The sequence below is a fragment of the Pyrus communis genome, chromosome 9 (genome assembly GCF_041283825.1).
Source record: "Pyrus communis isolate YQ-2024b chromosome 9, ASM4128382v1, whole genome shotgun sequence".
Taxonomy (NCBI): Eukaryota; Viridiplantae; Streptophyta; class Magnoliopsida; order Rosales; family Rosaceae; genus Pyrus; species Pyrus communis.
In genome coordinates this window covers 9034151-9051319 of record NC_142573.1, presented here as the reverse complement: position 1 = coordinate 9051319, position 17169 = coordinate 9034151, and the positions used below count along the sequence as shown (strand labels likewise).

General features: G+C 38.5%; 3 protein-coding genes and 1 pseudogene across 5 annotated transcripts; 1 reads left to right on the top strand and 3 right to left on the bottom strand.

Annotated features, from left to right (window-relative positions):
• Nucleotides 1–2176: 2176 nt before the first annotated feature.
• LOC137741174 (uncharacterized) lies at nt 2177–5467 on the bottom strand. Of its 2 annotated transcripts, none has more exons than XM_088699473.1 (4): nt 4988–5467; nt 2907–3433; nt 2697–2727; nt 2177–2610 (listed from the first exon to the last, which is right to left on the bottom strand). In XM_088699473.1, exons 1-4 carry the CDS (start codon nt 4996–4998, stop codon nt 2430–2432), a joined length of 750 nt encoding a protein of 249 aa, XP_088555599.1. In that variant the 5' UTR covers nt 4999–5467; the 3' UTR covers nt 2177–2429. The 2 variants fall into 2 exon arrangements, with proteins under 2 accessions (XP_088555599.1, XP_068337084.2); XM_068480983.2 differs by having other exon boundaries at nt 2907–3428; nt 4923–5451.
• A 1706-nt stretch (nt 5468–7173) lies between these two features.
• LOC137739928 (pentatricopeptide repeat-containing protein At2g42920, chloroplastic) lies at nt 7174–10014 on the top strand. Its single transcript, XM_068479681.2, has one exon. The coding sequence runs from the start codon at nt 7233–7235 to the stop codon at nt 8871–8873; it is 1641 nt and encodes a 546-aa protein (XP_068335782.2). The 5' UTR covers nt 7174–7232; the 3' UTR covers nt 8874–10014.
• Nucleotides 8976–9965, bottom strand: LOC137739929 (AT-hook motif nuclear-localized protein 16 pseudogene; annotated as a pseudogene). The gene has a single exon (XR_015966309.1). The product of XR_015966309.1 is annotated as an AT-hook motif nuclear-localized protein 16 pseudogene (transcript).
• A 302-nt stretch (nt 10015–10316) lies between the features above and the next one.
• On the bottom strand, nt 10317–17009 carry LOC137739927 (uncharacterized). Its single transcript, XM_068479680.2, has 10 exons — nt 16347–17009; nt 15461–15504; nt 15238–15355; nt 15019–15124; nt 13942–14561; nt 12755–13070; nt 12408–12675; nt 11600–11728; nt 11019–11459; nt 10317–10834 (listed from the first exon to the last, which is right to left on the bottom strand). The coding sequence occupies exons 1-10, from the start codon at nt 16522–16524 to the stop codon at nt 10571–10573; spliced, it is 2484 nt and encodes an 827-aa protein (XP_068335781.2). The 5' UTR covers nt 16525–17009; the 3' UTR covers nt 10317–10570.
• Nucleotides 17010–17169: the final 160 nt, after the last annotated feature.

Sequence of the window (17169 nt, the reverse complement as noted above, 5' to 3'; positions counted from 1 at the left end):
GTAGGTCGTGGATTTGGGTGATTCGATGGCTATCGGTAAAATTGAAGAATTTGGCGTTTACTCTACCTTGGTATTTCTGGGTTTTTGGTTTTAATTTCCGATACAAAATAATGAAGTTAATAGTGTTAACCTTTTAGTAAGTTGGAAGACACGTGCCAAGTAATTAGAAAAGATACACTAAAGAGACACAAAATTTAGAGACACCAGACCTGCGGCCGTTTGCATCATGCATGGATCAATAATAATGTGACAACTCAATTATAAATCATGCTACACTATATATTCAACAGGATCTTCTTCGGATCATTTTGGTGAGGATCCTAGGAATTCGTAAATCGTATCTATTTATCGTACATCGTGCAGTTAGTTTTTGTTAGGTACTGTTTGTATTTAATTGTAAATAAAAATATTTAAATTAATTTTTGATCATACAATATACGATAAACGGATATGATTTACGGATCTCTGGGATTCTCACAAAGAGGATCCACCAAGGATACGGATTCCATTATATATAACACCAAGAAGAACAGAAAACAAAACACCCACTGAAATTTAAATCCACCGACTCTCAAAAGCTGTAATTAGATAATCTATATGATCCACAAAAATATTGCAATGCATGCCTAATGCATCAGCCACCATCCGATCGTGCCACTTGTCCTTCACAACCCCGTTTAACCGTTGGATGACATTGCACCACCACTTCAGGGTCTTTGCCCTTCCACCAGAATTTATCACACTCCGGCTGTTTGGTGCCAGTGACTGTGCCTTAACTTTTCATGTGACCAAATGAGCGTCCAGCCACCATCCTTGTGTACTCCACCATGCCGTCTATAAACTCTGGTGGAGCGCAGGCCTCGCCGTTCCATATCCAGACACGCATCTTGCCACGTAAGACCAAGTCCAATGCATGTTTGGCATGTTCCATGATTGAAGGCCTTATTTGAAGGAAAAAAAGGCCAACTTCTTTGTTGGGTGAGAAGTGGACAATGACTCCAATATTGGTGTACTTGTGCCATATAAAGTTGTTCACCAATGTTAGAGGAAGTCGAGCTCATGCTAGAAAGCTTCAAAACGACTTGGTTTACGTGCTTCTTAGGATGATGATGATGATCGTCGTCAGAGTAAAAAATGTGTTCGACAAACTTGCTAACGTCGAGGATAATGCGGGTGGCTTTGTCGTTGGAGATGTAGAGGAGGTTGAAGCGTCGACAGGCGACAGAGTCTTTGGCATCGTTTACGATGCTTATGTCAAACCCTTTGGATGCTTCGTGGTTTGCATAGATTGCGAGTAGTCTGATGAGAGAAAACGAACGAGGATACCACTATTCGGTGCATAAATAGTATGGTCGTTTTCTAAAATAGGGTTTACTGGTTTTCCATGGATAAGGGGTTAGAAGAGGGATTGTTGGTCCTCCATTGTAGAGAGAAAGTGTAAGAAAAGAAAGGAAAAAGGAATCAAAGTGATTGATGGATAAGAAACGAAGAACCAAGACAGAATAATGAGATGAAGCAAATATGAGTGGACATTGGTTTGTATATGTTTAGGGGTCCCCCCAATCCCATGTGCTCCACATACAATTATATTAAAAGTGGGCAAAGAAAAGAACTACGTATGTACCTAACCTATTTTTGTATTTGATGGAAAATCAATGAAGGATATGAAGATTATTTGGTATTACGGATTTTTGTTTTTGACTCGAGCGATATTGGGCGAGGGAGAATGAGAATACAGGACCTCAAGTGCATGGATGAATATTTTTTAGAAAATAGTAATAATCAATGCATTTGTTGATCTTTTGTTAATTTTGTGTTTTAATTTTTTGATCAATATTGTGTTTTTTTAATTTGTCAATATAATGATAGCACAATAGGAAGTACAAGATTTATGAGTCTATGACCACGCCCCAAAATTTATGTTGCAAAATGAAAAATGGTTTGAGGAGTTTATTGAAGGTGGTTACTGGTGTAGACTCTAGATCAAAGCCCAAACCAGCGAAGGCCGTTAACTATACCATCATCCAAGGTCCAATCAAAATTTCTATTCCCCTTAATTACAAGGGAGTTTTAACAAAAAGTTCGTGGTACTGTTTACTTTAACGAAAAATCATATTTTTATACTAAAAAGTTAATCTTGATACTATTTACTTTACCGTTTATTTTGTCATTATAATTAAAATTCAAAGTTTTCAAACTATTTTCATTAATTTTTTTTAATTACAAATGGTACAAGATTGTTTCATTATGTTTATATGTTGCTGCTCTCAAACTAAACAAAAACCCTTATGGCTGTAGCCCTACAAGAATTCATGAGACGCTCTGGACCCGAGACCCGAGGTCCGAGGCGTGACAATCCATCACATATGCTCTCTTTCTCTCTACCTAGTTCTCTTTCCTCAGTAAGAATGGCATATCTATTACAAGATTCATCTCAACTTAAAATTAGGCCGCAAAAACAGCATCAAACATGCCATGATGAACAAAATATTTTGCAGGCTGTGTGTGTTTGCATCTACTGTTGCTGCTGAGGTGGTAGGGCCTGAAGGGACCGCACCAAACACAGTTGAGCCACTAGTATTTGTTGTGTTCAAGACTGATGAACTTGTGCTGCAGACGCAATATGAATATACAAATATTAATTTTTGTCTTTCTAAATGAAAAAGGAGGTACGAAAACATGAGAGAGTAAATTACCTAGTAGACGGATATTGACAAGACCCTGTACCTGAGAACATTGTAGCAAAACCAGAGATCATTTAGAAGGAAAGAAGAAAAGCGTGACAAATCTTTTTAATTGAAAACAGGATCTCGGGTGCAAGGATAGATGGTTTTAAAAACTTGAGCTATAAGTCCTTTGCAGTATGACATAGAGTTTACAAACGGTAGTATAAAATGGTGACTTACTTGGGTCAGTGCTAGTGATCATAGCAGTTCCACCAAAGTTGCAACAATTTGGAACTGGATTCTTCTGATAATAGTTATTGAATGCGTAAGAAGCATGATCCCGGACACTATTTGGGTTGTAACAGCTTCGTCCCGGCTGAATTTCTGAGCAATCAGTGCCACCATGGCCACAAGCATAGTCCAAAGCAACTTGCAATGCCATTTGTGATGCACTTTGGCTAGCAACACACCAACTTGAACCAGTGGATGCTGGTGATGATGGTGTTGTTGTTGTAGTAAATGGGGTCATGCTAGGGGAGGATGTGACAGGGACAGTTGAATCAGCTGGATTGGAATTAGGGTTCACAATTGGTGTTGATGAAGCGGGATTTGTGGGAGTTATAGTAGGAACTGTTGTTATTGGAGTAGTGATGTCTCTCTGGGTGGTGGAAATTAGGGTTTCAGGGAATTTCAGCCCTTTATTTTCTTGGTCTTTTTCTTTGACGTGTCCAATGTTCTTTTCCTTTTTTGTCACATTCAAACCTGTACTAGAAAAATCAAAACTAAAGTAAGCCTTACATTTTTTGTATTCTGCACTTTATGAGCATTGAAAGAACGGTGCCAAATCTGAATTGGGTTGTGGTTCCAGGTTCCAAAATAAAATCAAAACCCTATAAACCAATAGTTTCACAAGCCATCACAACTAGTTGAACAATTGATGCTTAAATTTGGAAATAGGGGTAAATAATAAAGTTTTCTGTTTGGACTTTAAAGAAGATGGTAAAAACTGAAAAGTTCAGTGACTTTACTGCAGTATAGGGTGTTACCCAATTGGGGTCTTACCAAGATGAAAGACTGCTGTTTTCAAAATGTAATCATGTAAGAGGGGTGATATCCACACATCCCATTTTACTTCTCACACACCTTTTTAATTTTTAACTGTCGGATCAGATGAATTGAAGAAAATCAACGGACATAAATTATCAAAGGGTGTGTGAAAAGTAAAATAGGATGTATGGATAGCACATCCCAAATGCTCGAAGGAACTGAAGAAGTAAAAAGGTAACAAAATGTTTATCTGAGTGAGATGACATCTCTTTCCACTGGGACAGGTTTGGAGACTATGATTGGATTAGATAATTCATCATATTCAAGGTATGTTGGGGAAAAAAAAAAAAAGAATAAATTTTGTCCAATTTAAAGATAGAAGGTGGATTACTCGTAAAAAAAAAAAAAAAAACTTTTTTCTTACCATCCTCACAAATTAGTAGGATCAATAGAAAGAAGTTTCCTTTATATCTAATCTCTTATAATCCTCCCAAAATACAAAATTAATCACAATGACCTTCGTGCATACCTTAAATTACATGTGTTATCCTATCCAAGCACCCCAAGAAATTTAAAATAAATGCAAAGTAAAAGCTATAAGAGGGAAAATTTAAATTGATCTTAGCCATCATGAAAATTTGAAAATAGATAGTACTCTGACCCCTACTTTGACTGAGGAAACAAACAAAAGAAAAAGGAGATAGCATCATGAAAAAAAACTATATCTAGAAGGGTGAAAAATTAATGGAACTTTTTCATCCACAAAAGAAAATGTCTAACTTAAAGAAAGAAAAATGATAAACAGAGTACAATTGATAAGCAGCATTATTTGTAAAGCAACAAATTATGAACAAAGAACAAGAGCCACATTTGAAATGACACAATTCTGAGCTAGGACATTACATATATTCATAAAAATTTCATATCTCTCAATCCAAACTCTGACCCAGAAAAAGATATTCGAATGCAGACATGGATGATTAGCGAGCCGAAAGTGGATGGGGAAGAGGGAAAGCATAAAAATTCACTTGTCAAAGGCAGAAAGAAACAAAGAAAAAAAGAAAAAGAAGCAAATGGTATTATTACCAAATATATTAATTAACAAAACAGAATGATAGATGCTGCCATAACAAATCATAAATAAGAAAAACCAAATATAAAATTGTATAGGATGCAACTCAAAGTTCACATCAAGACAAAGGAAGTCACCTGAACAGAAGAAAATACCCAATAGGAGTAACAAGCAGGAGATTAGAGTTACAGGATAAATAAACCTTCCACCCATTTGGTGCCTTTGCTTACTTCTACTTTCTTGTACTTCTTCTTCTTCTTCTCTTTGATGACTTGTTCTTCTTCCGCTTACTTCTCCTTCTTCTTCTTCTTCTTCTTCTTCTTCTTCACTTTGATGACTTGTTCTTCTTCGGCTTCTTCTGATCTAATCTAGTTCTACTTTGTTTGGTTGGTTGAAAGAAAGAAAGAAAGAAAGAGGAGCAAATAATACTTAAACTAGAGAAGCATCAACGATGTTGTTGAAAAGAAGGTCTTTGTACCCTTTGTCTCAATTGTTATACACTTGAAAAATATTTTCACACTCACACGCATATATATGTATAAGAGAGAGGTGTAGGTGTAGGGAGGTGGAAGCGGGGGAGGGAGGGAGGGAGGGGTGGAAAAAGGAGGCAAAAGGTAGGGCAGAGAAGAAGGTTGAGGAAAAAGGAAAAGAGGTGAGAGGAATTGTTTGGAATTTAGTTTTGGGTTTGTGGCTGTTAAGTGATGATTGTAATGATGGTGGTTATGTGTGCATTTTGCCTTTCTCCTTTTTCTCTGCCTCTTCTTTTTGAAGTTTGACAACATTTTATCTGAGTAACCATCAACCAACCAACCAACATTGCAGCTTTGCAAGTGTGGTGTTGTAGAATATGTCTTCTAAGTTAATATAACTTGTTTACAGTAGGAGAGAGAGGGTAGTATTACATATTCAACTATGAAAATAAACTCTTGAAATTAAAAAATAATAATAATAAGATTAACAAGAAACTTGTACCTTAAGTGGATAAGCATCCGATTCATTCCTCAGTATCGATCAAATTAAAAGATATAACTATCTAGTATGGATGTACCCAAATTACCAAAAGTGTCAATCACGTTTTTTTTTTTTTTTTTTTTTAAGCTTTTTGGTTTGTGTTGCTACTGGAAAAACATCTTGAAGATAGCATAAAATTTCACACGTATAATTTTACGATTGATCGGATACAATATATGCTATTTATTTATATACTAAAACACACGATTAAAATTCGTTGGACTCATGTAAATACATCATCAAACTCACAAAAATAAAAACCTTTGTTCTTCTAAATAGTGTAGAGAAAATGTTAGCTTAAATAATGATCTAATTAGCCCTTATTTGCCGTTTCAGTTACAAAATATATGCGTGTGTGTGTATTATGGATCTTTATGTGGGGCACCATGTATGAACAAAGTGAGCTGGATTGGTGAAATAAGTCCTTAAAGTGGACGGTCTAAAATCCTATCCTATGGCTTGCACTTTTGACCAATTGGATTCGAAATATACCTATGTGGATTAATTTATTAATCCAAAGTTTTTGCTTTATGCTTTGGTTCCAAATAAAGATTGTTACTACCATAATCCCCATTTGTAGATGAGTGGTGAGAATGTCTTTGATTGAGACTATTAAGTATAAAATTACTGGAGGCTAAGATCTTATTAGTCTTTAATCATGCTATAAGCAGCCTATGATAAGTATGTTTACCGACAAATCTTGTATTTGTGTGCCTAAATCTTTGACAATGATCCTAATACCTTGCACAAAGGTCAAGCTTTACCGTAGTGCTGGGTCATGTTAAGCAAAAGCCACACTTGCAAGGGACGTTTTCTGTTTACTTTGCCATAAACAAACTAGAAGGAAACCATCGTGGGTGGCAGATGAGTTTAGTAAGAGAGTAATAATCTTTTTTTGCTAGACTTAAAAATCCAGATAAATGTTTATGTTGTCATACTGTAATTTTAGATTAAATATTTTGTCAAAAATCAACTTAAGTCGATGCTTCAGAGATGGTTCAATGGCTCAATATTACTAATCAACATCAATATCGCTCTTAATTTAACCACTTGTCGTCCAATAATTGTGGGTTTTCTTTGTACAAAAAGCTTTGGTAAAGTTAGTACTGAAATCATTCAATACAAATAAATTTAACTTCATAAGGTTTCTGATGTGAGAAATGCTTGAACAAATCAATGGCTTGAACCCACGATATGACAATATATAAGCATTATGATACGAGTAGTTTCGAAATGTACATCATACGCTGCTGTGAATGGCCGATCGACCAACCCTAGCAAACAAAAAAGAAAGAAGATTGGCCCATAACTATAGTGTACCATCAAGTCCATGGAAGAAATTTGGGCTACGACCACAAGTACCAAGCCCTCAATGTTCAACTAGCATTTCTTACAAATTTTACTCTTTGCACATTATACTACCACAAGAGGATTAGATGCAGCTCAAAAAACGGAAGACAAGAGCCACAAGAAATATGACACCATGCTGTTGCTCCTTCACTTCTTCTACCTCCATATCCAAATTCATCTCAGAAAATCCACACCTCTCCATGCTAGAAAATCAATGCACCTCCATGAAAGACCTCCAAAAGATCCACGCGCACCTCCTCAAAACTGGCCTAACCAAGGACACGGTCGTCGCCAGCCGGGTCCTGGCCTTCTCTGCCTGCCGAGCCGGAGACATCAACTATGCCTACATGGTTTTCCGACACATAAAAAAGCCAAACCCCTTCATTTGGAATACCATCATCAGAGGCTTCTCCGAAAGCCAAAACCCGAAAACTGCAATCTCTCTTTTCATTGAAATGCTGGTAGCTTCAGAAATTGAGCCACAGAGATTGACTTACCCTTCAGTTTTCAAGGCTTATTCTCAAGTTGGCCTTGCCGAAGACGGAGCTCAGCTTCATGGAAGAGTTATAAAATTGGGTCTCGAAGGCGATGAATTTACGCGAAACACGATTATACACATGTATGCAAATTGTGGGTTTCTGAGAGAAGCAAGAAAACTGTTTGATGAGGACTTGGAATGTGACAGTGTTGCATGGAATTCTATGATCATGGGCCTTTCCAAATGTGGTGAAGTGAGTGAATCCAAGAGGCTGTTTGATAAGATGCCTTCGAGGAATTCGGTTTCTTGGAATTCAATGACTAGCGGATTTGTTAGGAATGGGAAGTATGCAGAGGCATTGGAACTTTTTGGTGAAATGCAGAAGGAGAGGATTAGGCCTAGTGAGTTTACAATGGTGAGCTTGTTGAATGCTTCTGCTCAGTTGGGAGCAATTGGACAAGGGGAGTGGATTCATGAATACATAAAGAAAAATGGGATTGAAATGAATGGAATTGTTGTCACGGCGATTATAAACATGTACTGCAAATGTGGAAGCATCGAAAAGGCTCTTCGTGTTTTCGAGGCTGCCCCAAATAAAGTGTTGTCCTGTTGGAACACCATGATCATGGGCTTGGCCGTTAATGGTTGCGAGGAGGAAGCAATTGAGCTGTTCTCAAGGCTTGAAACTTCAAATTTTATACCGGATGGTGTCAGTTTTCTTGGGGTCCTAACAGCGTGTAATCATTCGGGGAAGGTGGAGAAAGCAAGGGATTATCTCTCGAAAATGACACGAAGTTATAAGATTGAACCTTCGATAAAGCACTATAGTTGCATGGTTGATGTGTTAGGCAGGGCAGGACTTCTTGAAGAAGCAGAAGAGCTTATAGATAACATGCCGGTAAAAGCAGATGCCATTATTTGGGGGTCATTGCTCTCGTGTTGTAGGAAGCACAGTAACATTGAGATGGCAAAACGAGCAGCAAAGCATGTGATCGAATTGGACCCAAACGACAGCTGCAGTTATGTTCTTATGTCAAATGTCTATGCTGCCTCTAGTCAGTTTCAGGAAGCGACGAAGGAGAGGCTATCAATGAAGGAACAGAAGATAGAGAAAGAACCGGGGTGTAGTTTGATCGAAGTGGACGGAGAGGTTCATGAGTTTATAGCCGGTGGAAGGCTACATCACAAAGCCCCAGAGATCTATTCTCTGTTGGATGAGTTGGGGTTTATGATTCCGGAAATGGGGTAGGTTACGATACTTTAACTTCAAACTATCATTGGCGGAATCAGCGTGCGCGATTTTCAGATACCGAATTTGTGCACAAAGTAAAGGCATAGAACAGAAGTGAAGTAGATCAACTGTATTTTATAGCTGCTCTTGCAATGGTTACATGATTTATATACTTAAAAGTAGGTTACATGAAAAGAAAAACAAGCAGTAATAAAGGAATCGAAACTATTTCGATAAAGCTTAATGCTACTGGAGAGATGACACATCTCCAGAATATTAATCACCACTTACTAATACAGATTTTGATTTCTTGCAACTCTAAGTTTTTGACATGGTTCGGCCGGATGCCCAGGAGTACACCTCAGGAGGGACATTACCATTAGTGATCAGGTTCTGAGGAAGTCCATATAAATCCGAGATGTCCAGGTGGTGGTGGCGGCTGTTTTGGTGCTGCTGATTTTGCAAAGCCGCCGCAACTTCCTCTTCATCCAGTGGCAGGCGATCAAAAGTGACGTTCATGAACGAGGCAGCCATGATCACCACAGGGCCCGAAGCAATGAGCGCACCGACCACACCCCCTCCCATAACCTGCCCCTGAGCCCCTGCGAGATATATGGTTAGCCCTGTGATCCCTGGAGGGGCTGGCGGGGGCAGGATTGACCCGAGCAATGAGAGGATTTCAAACCGGCCATGGAGGGTCACAATAGCGCCAGATGAAGCTGGTTGTCGCAGCGTGACATTGGTCACACAGCCACTTCCACTCAGTATGCAAATGCCTCTCTGCTTCCTCCTTGCAAAGTTGGTTAAACTCTCACTCACATCACAGCCAGAACTTACCTCCATTGCATGAGCACGAAGCGCATTAGCGCTGTCACGGGTGACTATGATGGGCGGCTTCGGCTTGTTCTTCGAACCTGCTGGCCTCCCACGTGGCCGGCGAAGAGTCTCCCCCTCAGGAACCGGTGCCACTTCCTTGGGCAACTTGGGTGCCATAAGCATTGCATCAATCCCAGGCCTGTGGTGACTCTTGCTTTTATCGGCATCTTGTCTCCGATCAATTACAGTTTTCAACACAACGGAAGGAGCCGCCAGATCTGCACCTCCTGCCATTAGCGAACCCGTTCAAGCACGCAGTCTTTGCAGTCACAAGAGATTCACCATAAGATGTGTTCAGAACGTGTGATTAAATAGCAACATTTCTACCAATAGTTTTGTGAAGCAAACCAGAAAGAATGATCCAGAATTAGGAGAAGATTAAGTGACACCAACCACAAAATTAATCACTAAACTATATCACAACGGTAATATCACTCTCACTGCCTACCTCCCAACTGACTTTTCCAACACTTAGATGTATTATATTTAAGCACAAATCTACCAACTCGATCTTTTCATAAGATATCCACCGGAGAAAACAGGTAAAGCGAGAATTCCGTCGAGCTTTTAAGCTTTCTGCAGTAGTAGAAACAAAAATTGCAGGTCATCGCATTGAATGTAGAATTCATGCCACAACAGTTTCGTAAGATACATCGTCGAGGCACAAGGCAAAAAACGATAACTTCTCCATTTAGAGTATGTACAATTGGACAGCCAGACAGAACCGCCGTAGATTCTGAACTAAAGTGACACCCTAATTTGGCAACTCCAAACTCACTACAAGCCCCATTGCAGAAAACAAAAATAGAAAGAAAAAAAAGAGAGGGAAAAACTTTCTATTAGTAGGTCCCCTGCCAAATCTGGTGCAACTGCTGAGGTGACAGGTCTTGGAAACCTCCTAAGCCTAAATCATTGAGGCGTTGCCGCTGAAGTTCTTGTGTTACGTCCACTTGGGAATGATAGAAATCTGGGTGTCCTCGATAACTCTGCAACTGGGAGGGCAGCTGTCCAGCCTGCCCTTGTCGATATCCTGCATGCTGTTGATTCTGCCCAAGTAAGTTGTTAAATGCACTGTCTGGAACGGAAGGCAATGTTCTTGAACTCTGGAATCCACAGAAAACAGAAACTTTAAAGTGGAGAAATGACGGCCAATCATCAGAAATCAGTATCCGAAACAGTGAATATCAAATCAGAAGTCATGCTGAACTACTGCTCTGAAGCACATTACAAGTAATAAGATGCACAAACACAAATTGCGCCTAACTACTTCTACGTTTCAATCTCTACCTGATAAAGAGCGGTTAAATGGTTTCCATCCTTATACTGAGGGCGGAAAACATCATCATAGTCAGCTATGCTGCCAGGAGTAGCAGATGCATTATGCAAGAAACTCCCGTGATTGTTATTAGAGGCCCCAAAACTTCCATGACCAGCAACAGCAGCAGCAGCAGACGTAGGCAATCTGCTTACTGAGGCTCCACTTCTATACTGAGGGAAGTTGTATTCCATGCTAGCCCCTGACTGATGGAATGCACTACTACCTAGATATTCTTGCTGCAAATTTGATGGCATAGGCGAGTAGTTCTGAGCCTGAGGCATGGAAGGGTACCCAATAATGTTTGCTAACTGTTCGTAAGAATGGGTAGGTTGAGCATATGAACGGGCTGCATGGCGTTGAGGAAGAACAGAAGACACCTCAGATAACGGTACGGTGCCTGGTCTCAGAGCCTGTATGGTTTAATGTCACAGATATCAGCAAACACCGCCGTATTTCATTTATTCCATAAAAATAATAATAAGTTGCATGTGGGCATCAAATTCAAGAGGGGTTTAATGCACTGAACAATGTGGGGTCACCCATCACTTACCTCGGACATGGAACTAGTTGGGTTCTTTACGGATGAAACTACACTGTTGTACATTGAAGGCACAGAAGGCTTCACCAAAAACTGTTGGAATGACTCCAATAGATCACTTCGTATAGAATCTGAATATGCCTGCAGAATTTTTTTTCAAGAGGGGGAGAGAGTGAGAGTGAGAGAGAACAACAAGAATACAAGGAAATCAGGCCACATGCATAATCACAATGTTCAAAACCCTGAAAGAAAATAAAAATTAGACAAGACTGGCAAACACCAATGAAGAAGCCAAAAGAGATATCGGATAATAGATAATGATGATGGATAGAGAACAAATCTGTCAGGGATTAGCTATAACACCAGAAATGCTCTTTCTTGAAAACATACTCAGATTCAACTAGAAATTCCATCTAAGGAGTAGGCAAATTAGCAGAGCAGTTACAAGTAGGGATTGCTCCACCAACAGACAGTAGATGTGCATATTTTCCAACATGATTTTTCTTAATGTGTACAGTGTAACGCATCAAAATGCTCAGAAAACCATGGTACCATGAAAAGTGTTATAAATTCTTTAAGCCAACTCCATGAACAGAAAATCATTAATGTTGTATACAGATCAACATTCCATAGCATAGAAACAAGTCTTGGTTAAAAACTAAACCAATTAGAATCATCAACATTTGGAAATAATGTATAAAAGTAACTACTCATAAAATTCAGTCAAAAAATGAACACTTTCCATAATTCAGCAGCAAACAAATCCTCCTTATAAGTTGGGCATAAAAGAATGCAGAAAGTTAAGAAATATAACTCTTACCATATTGTTTTGAAGAGGAATATTTCTGAATTCAGGATCTGCCTTTGCAAAAGGCAATCCAGAAGTTGCTCTTTCAATGTTCTCAGAATTAAAATTACGTAGTGATGAGGTAGAGCTGTCTCTATGTCCACGCGTTGCTTCAAGGATATCCTGTTTTATCAGATCTGGCTGTGAAGGTACTGGAAAATCATAATTTTTAGCACCTATGGTTGCTCTCCCAGTATTATACATGTATCCAAGAAGTTCGTCGTGATTGTACCCTGAATTTCTGAACAGGAAAAAAAATCCAAAAATTTAAGAGACATTACAACCATATGATAGATTTGAACTAAGTGAAAAACGCATGCCTTGTATCCAAGCGCCCGGCTGAGAAAACATCAACTCCTGCTTCTCCTGCAGAAGATCCTCCCAAGTCATTTTTCAAGGAATTAGATGGCTTGCTGGATAATGCAGAACTTTGAGACGGTCTAAAGGTGCCAAAACTCAAATGCGAACAATCGGCAGCCAATTCTTGCAAATTATTTGGAAGGACTACTGCACAATTATCTTGATCTTCCTCCTTTCTTAAGTTCAGTTGTTGCATTCTCATAGTAGCTGATGCCACACCAACATCATTAGAGGCAGAATGATTTGGATATGGCGCATTTGAACCAATAACAGTTCCTGGAAATACACAAAAGTAATGAACAAGAACGACAATAAGAAAGGGTAGCATAAACTTCTTCCCTGATGGCAACAATAATAAGATTTCAGAGTCAAAACTACTTTCTTTCAAACATTTAGCCATATGACATGGAGGTAAATTTGCAACCTTTCACCGCCAGAACAATCACAAACCCTTCATCAAAGACATTTCAGTTTCATAAACAAAATCCAAACCTAAGCACCACTGTTTTCAGTTTCAAATACCACATTTTAGGTTGAGGACTAGGGGGGAAGATAACATCAACAACTCCACAAATCTAGTCCGAAACAGAGTTTAGATACATAAAAAGTATCAGGACTTCAAAATGAAACAAAGTATTTTGCCAAAAAAAAGTCAATTGGCTACTCAAGCACATTTAGACTCTTCTCAAGTAACTTCCTCTATTATTACCAATTTTAGTGAAGGTTAAAGGACAAAGTACTAGGAGCAATTTTTACCATGCAAAAAAAAACAAGTAGTAGTACGTCAACAAATAAAAGTAACAGATAAACTTAAGCTTATACCAGTCATAAAACTTTCAGAACATAGAAAAGAACAAAACATGAAATTATAAAAGCAGCCAAAGAAGGTTATAATGACAAAAATGAGAAACAGAAATGTAGAGACGTGTTTCATTCAGCCAAAGACGATAGATCTAACAATTCAAACAACCATGGATGTAACCAACACAATAACAACCATGATGTTTTTATATGTTATCTATTACAATACAATGATCTGGATTGATATAGATTCTAGCATGAATGTCATTAGCAATGATCTCTTATATCGTATGTGTAATTGAGTAAACAATCATCCCAAATACCTATATAACACAAAAATAATTACCTTTTCCATTCTCATATGCAGACCTATGAGATTCGTCGGAACTAGAATTGGAAGACAAATCATCAACATAATACGATTTTCCACCAGAACCATCCACCATCTTCTGTCTACTGGAAGCAAAAGCAATGCAGTCGGAACTAAGACTTTCACTACTAATATTCCCCTCTGATAGTTGGACCTTATGTGACTGGTAATCCCTTGGCACATTGGATTCATTGATATAAAACTTAGATTGATTTGCATTTAAAGCTGATGACCTATTTGCAGCTGTTGGCTGCTCAATCACAGGCCATTCATCATGGAATCCGTTCTGTCCAGCACTATCACCAGTTTTATGCATCATCTCTGACACATGAGGATTATGAAAGTGCATATATTGGTGCATCTCTGTTTGGGAAGATTCAATGTGGCTATTACATGAATTTGTAGAAAATGCATCCTGATGCAAAGATGTATCAGATGAAATACGTGAGCCCATGCTAGGTGGTCTACCCATCTTAACAATGTCGGCCATTGAAAGATTCCCTGAGCTGGTTCCGGAAGTAGATTGATTTCCCGTAGAAGGTTGTAGAGATACACAGACTGCATCACCTGGCCTTATTGAAGTACTAAAATATTCGCTGCAGCAGATATTGAACGATGACTTGCATGAGTATTGAGTAATAAAAAGTACATAAGAAGATCTGACTAATCTTAAAACTGTTTCTGATTCTAGTTCTTTCATCAGTTACTTTAATAATAGAAGGGTATTATGATATTAATAAAACAATAAAAGAAAACAAGGAAACCTGCCCTGTTCAAACCACTGAACTAAACAACTCGAGGGAAAAAAACAGCCCCACTCTGTCCCTTCCCCTTCCCCTCCCCCTCTCCTATCCTTTCGCATTTCTCCACCTTTGCTTTACTTACTAAGATTCTGATACCCATCCCTCGTACATGCATTGTTATGGAAGTAAACTATCCTGAATCAACAAATGCAAAATTGCTCGAGAAAATGTACGGCTCATGCATGATGTCACCCCCGCAGCTAATTTCATATAAGAAATAGAGGACACTAGAACTTCAGTTTAAACTTACCGCTGAGATGAAGGTTGCTGGCTTGTGGCTCCTCCTGTAAAGTGAGAAGCTGAAGTATGAGGTGAAACAAACCCATTCTGTCCCTTATAAGCAGCTTTACCGGGCTCTAACAAAGGGAAAACAAGCAGTTCACAATTAAAAACATGCGATACTAAAATGCACCGCAATGCTACTCATACAAGTACTAGATAGTGATTTTACACAATGAGATCAGCATACCATTGGAACCAGTTTGAGTTGATCCACACCATCCACCAGTATGCTCATTACTACCTTTAGCACAACGATTTGAACCTGCACTGTGAACTCGTGGCTTGGAGTCTTGTGTCTCCTTTATCTGGGATTTTTAAAATACCACGACATAACAAGATAAAATATAAAGTACAAAAATAAATAAATGATGTAACCACCGAAAAAAGGGAGCGCATTTTAGCAAGGGAACCTCTTTCCTTCTTTCACGTTTGCTCTTGACTTCGTGAAAAGTATCTACACATTTGGAGAATACTAAATCAAAGATGACTCAAAGAGATTATTAGATAGCGGAAGAAAATTCCATCGATTAAACAAAACTTAAATGCAAAACACTAAAGAGAAACAGAAAATAAGACATCTTATATAAAAATCATATTAGCATATATATATATATATATATATCTGTGTGTGTGTGTGTGTGTGTGTGTGTGTGTGTGTGTGTGTGTATGTGTGTGTATAATGCGGATAGCTATGGCCACCTTACTAAATCAATATTGAATAAGCAACTGCCTATAATTTCTTTAAATTGCCATCGAAAATGCAATGCATAATAAATTTCTGTCTTTGAAATAAAAATTGTTATCTTCTATCATCTCTATACTAAAAAAATCGAAACAACCGTTAGGGTCTACATATCAGCACTCTTAGCCATCAGCCAGTGAGTAGTACAATACAAATTAGATCATCCTAATGCATTGCTTGGATGAAGAAAGAAGTAAACCGAAACGTCTAACAATGCCATTATAAATTTGTTTAAAAATTTGGTTAAAAATCAAAACAAGCAAGGTTAGTCAACCCTATGCAACCAATTTGCTCCGGAAAAATCAAATCTTCTAAATTTTGCCGGAAACAAAAAATCAAACTTTTAATTTTCCCGGCAATAAACCCAAAATTTCACAACGTTCATAACTTTAAATTTGGTTTATCTCCTCCTACGGTTTCTTGGCATCCAAACAAAAAATTACTAAATAAAGCCTACATTTTTCATTCTTTCCTCAAACCTAAAACATCCAAATTTGATTTATAATAAATAAATAGGACTGAGAAATAAAAAGGTGGTGGCGCAGCATAAAAACCTAAAGAGAGCAGGCGCTGAACGGCGTCGTTCGGGTCCATATTGCACTCTTTAAGTACCGAGTAGATCTCAGGCTCCGGACAGTTAACAATCTCCTTCAGGCTCTGTATAATCTTCTTCGTCATCGGCGGAAACTGCGCCGCCGCTGCCGCCACTCCATTCTTCGTCTCGCTCCCCATCCCTCTCTCTCCTAAAAAATATAATCGGAGAAAAAAATTTCCCAGGAAAAACTTTCTTTGCGGCTAGAGATTTTCCGATCAGCCAAACAGAAAACCAAAACCCTCACAGTCTCTCACTCCTCTCGTTCTCTCTCTCTCTCTCTCTCTCTCTCTCTCTCTAAATCTCCCAAAACGACATTACAAAATCTTCTCTCTCTATCGTTTGGCTTTTATTTGCGACACCCCGTTTTTTTCTTTTCTTGGTGGACTGATTGAGGAGGAGAACTGGTAACGTCAGCGAGGATGCTAAATGTACGGGCTGTTACGTTTTTGTTGTGACGGTCGCTTGGTTTTTAATTCAGGCCGTCCGTGTGGGTTGATTGCCGAAGGAATCGACCGGCTGTGGAGAGGGTGAGATTTGAGGGTTTACGATTGACGGTGAGATTAGATGGGCTTGTTGGTCGAGGACTAGAAAGCCTTTTAGGGTCGTTTTTAGGTTGCTTGTCAGCAGAAAAGCGCCGTAGCGGCGTATTGTAATTAGCACACTATTGGTTAATTTAATTTTTATTTAGTAGAAAGATAATAATTTCTTTTCAATTAAAAAAAAGGAAATATTAGAATTAGTAAATGACGAGTGATTTCACGTTCTTTTTTTGCTTTCACACA

Bases quoted from the DNA above. Each gene is read 5' to 3' on its own strand.
- LOC137741174 (XM_068480983.2), bottom strand. From the start codon at position 4,998: ATGGGTGGAAGGTTTATTTATCCTGTAACTCTAATCTCCTGCTTGTTA. The intron at 2,728-2,906 runs GTAAGTCACCAT...CAATGTTCTCAG, and splicing joins GATCACTAGCACTGACCCAA to GTACAGGGTCTTGTCAATAT. The intron at 2,611-2,696 runs GTAATTTACTCT...TTGCGTCTGCAG, and splicing joins TGTCAATATCCGTCTACTAG to CACAAGTTCATCAGTCTTGA.
- LOC137739928 (XM_068479681.2), top strand. From the start codon at position 7,233: ATGCAGCTCAAAAAACGGAAGACAAGAGCCACAAGAAATATGACACCA.
- LOC137739927 (XM_068479680.2), bottom strand. From the start codon at position 16,524: ATGGGGAGCGAGACGAAGAATGGAGTGGCGGCAGCGGCGGCGCAGTTT. The intron at 11,460-11,599 runs GTAAGTGATGGG...TAAACCATACAG, and splicing joins CAACTAGTTCCATGTCCGAG to GCTCTGAGACCAGGCACCGT. The intron at 10,835-11,018 runs GTAGAGATTGAA...TGTGGATTCCAG, and splicing joins ATTTAACCGCTCTTTATCAG to AGTTCAAGAACATTGCCTTC.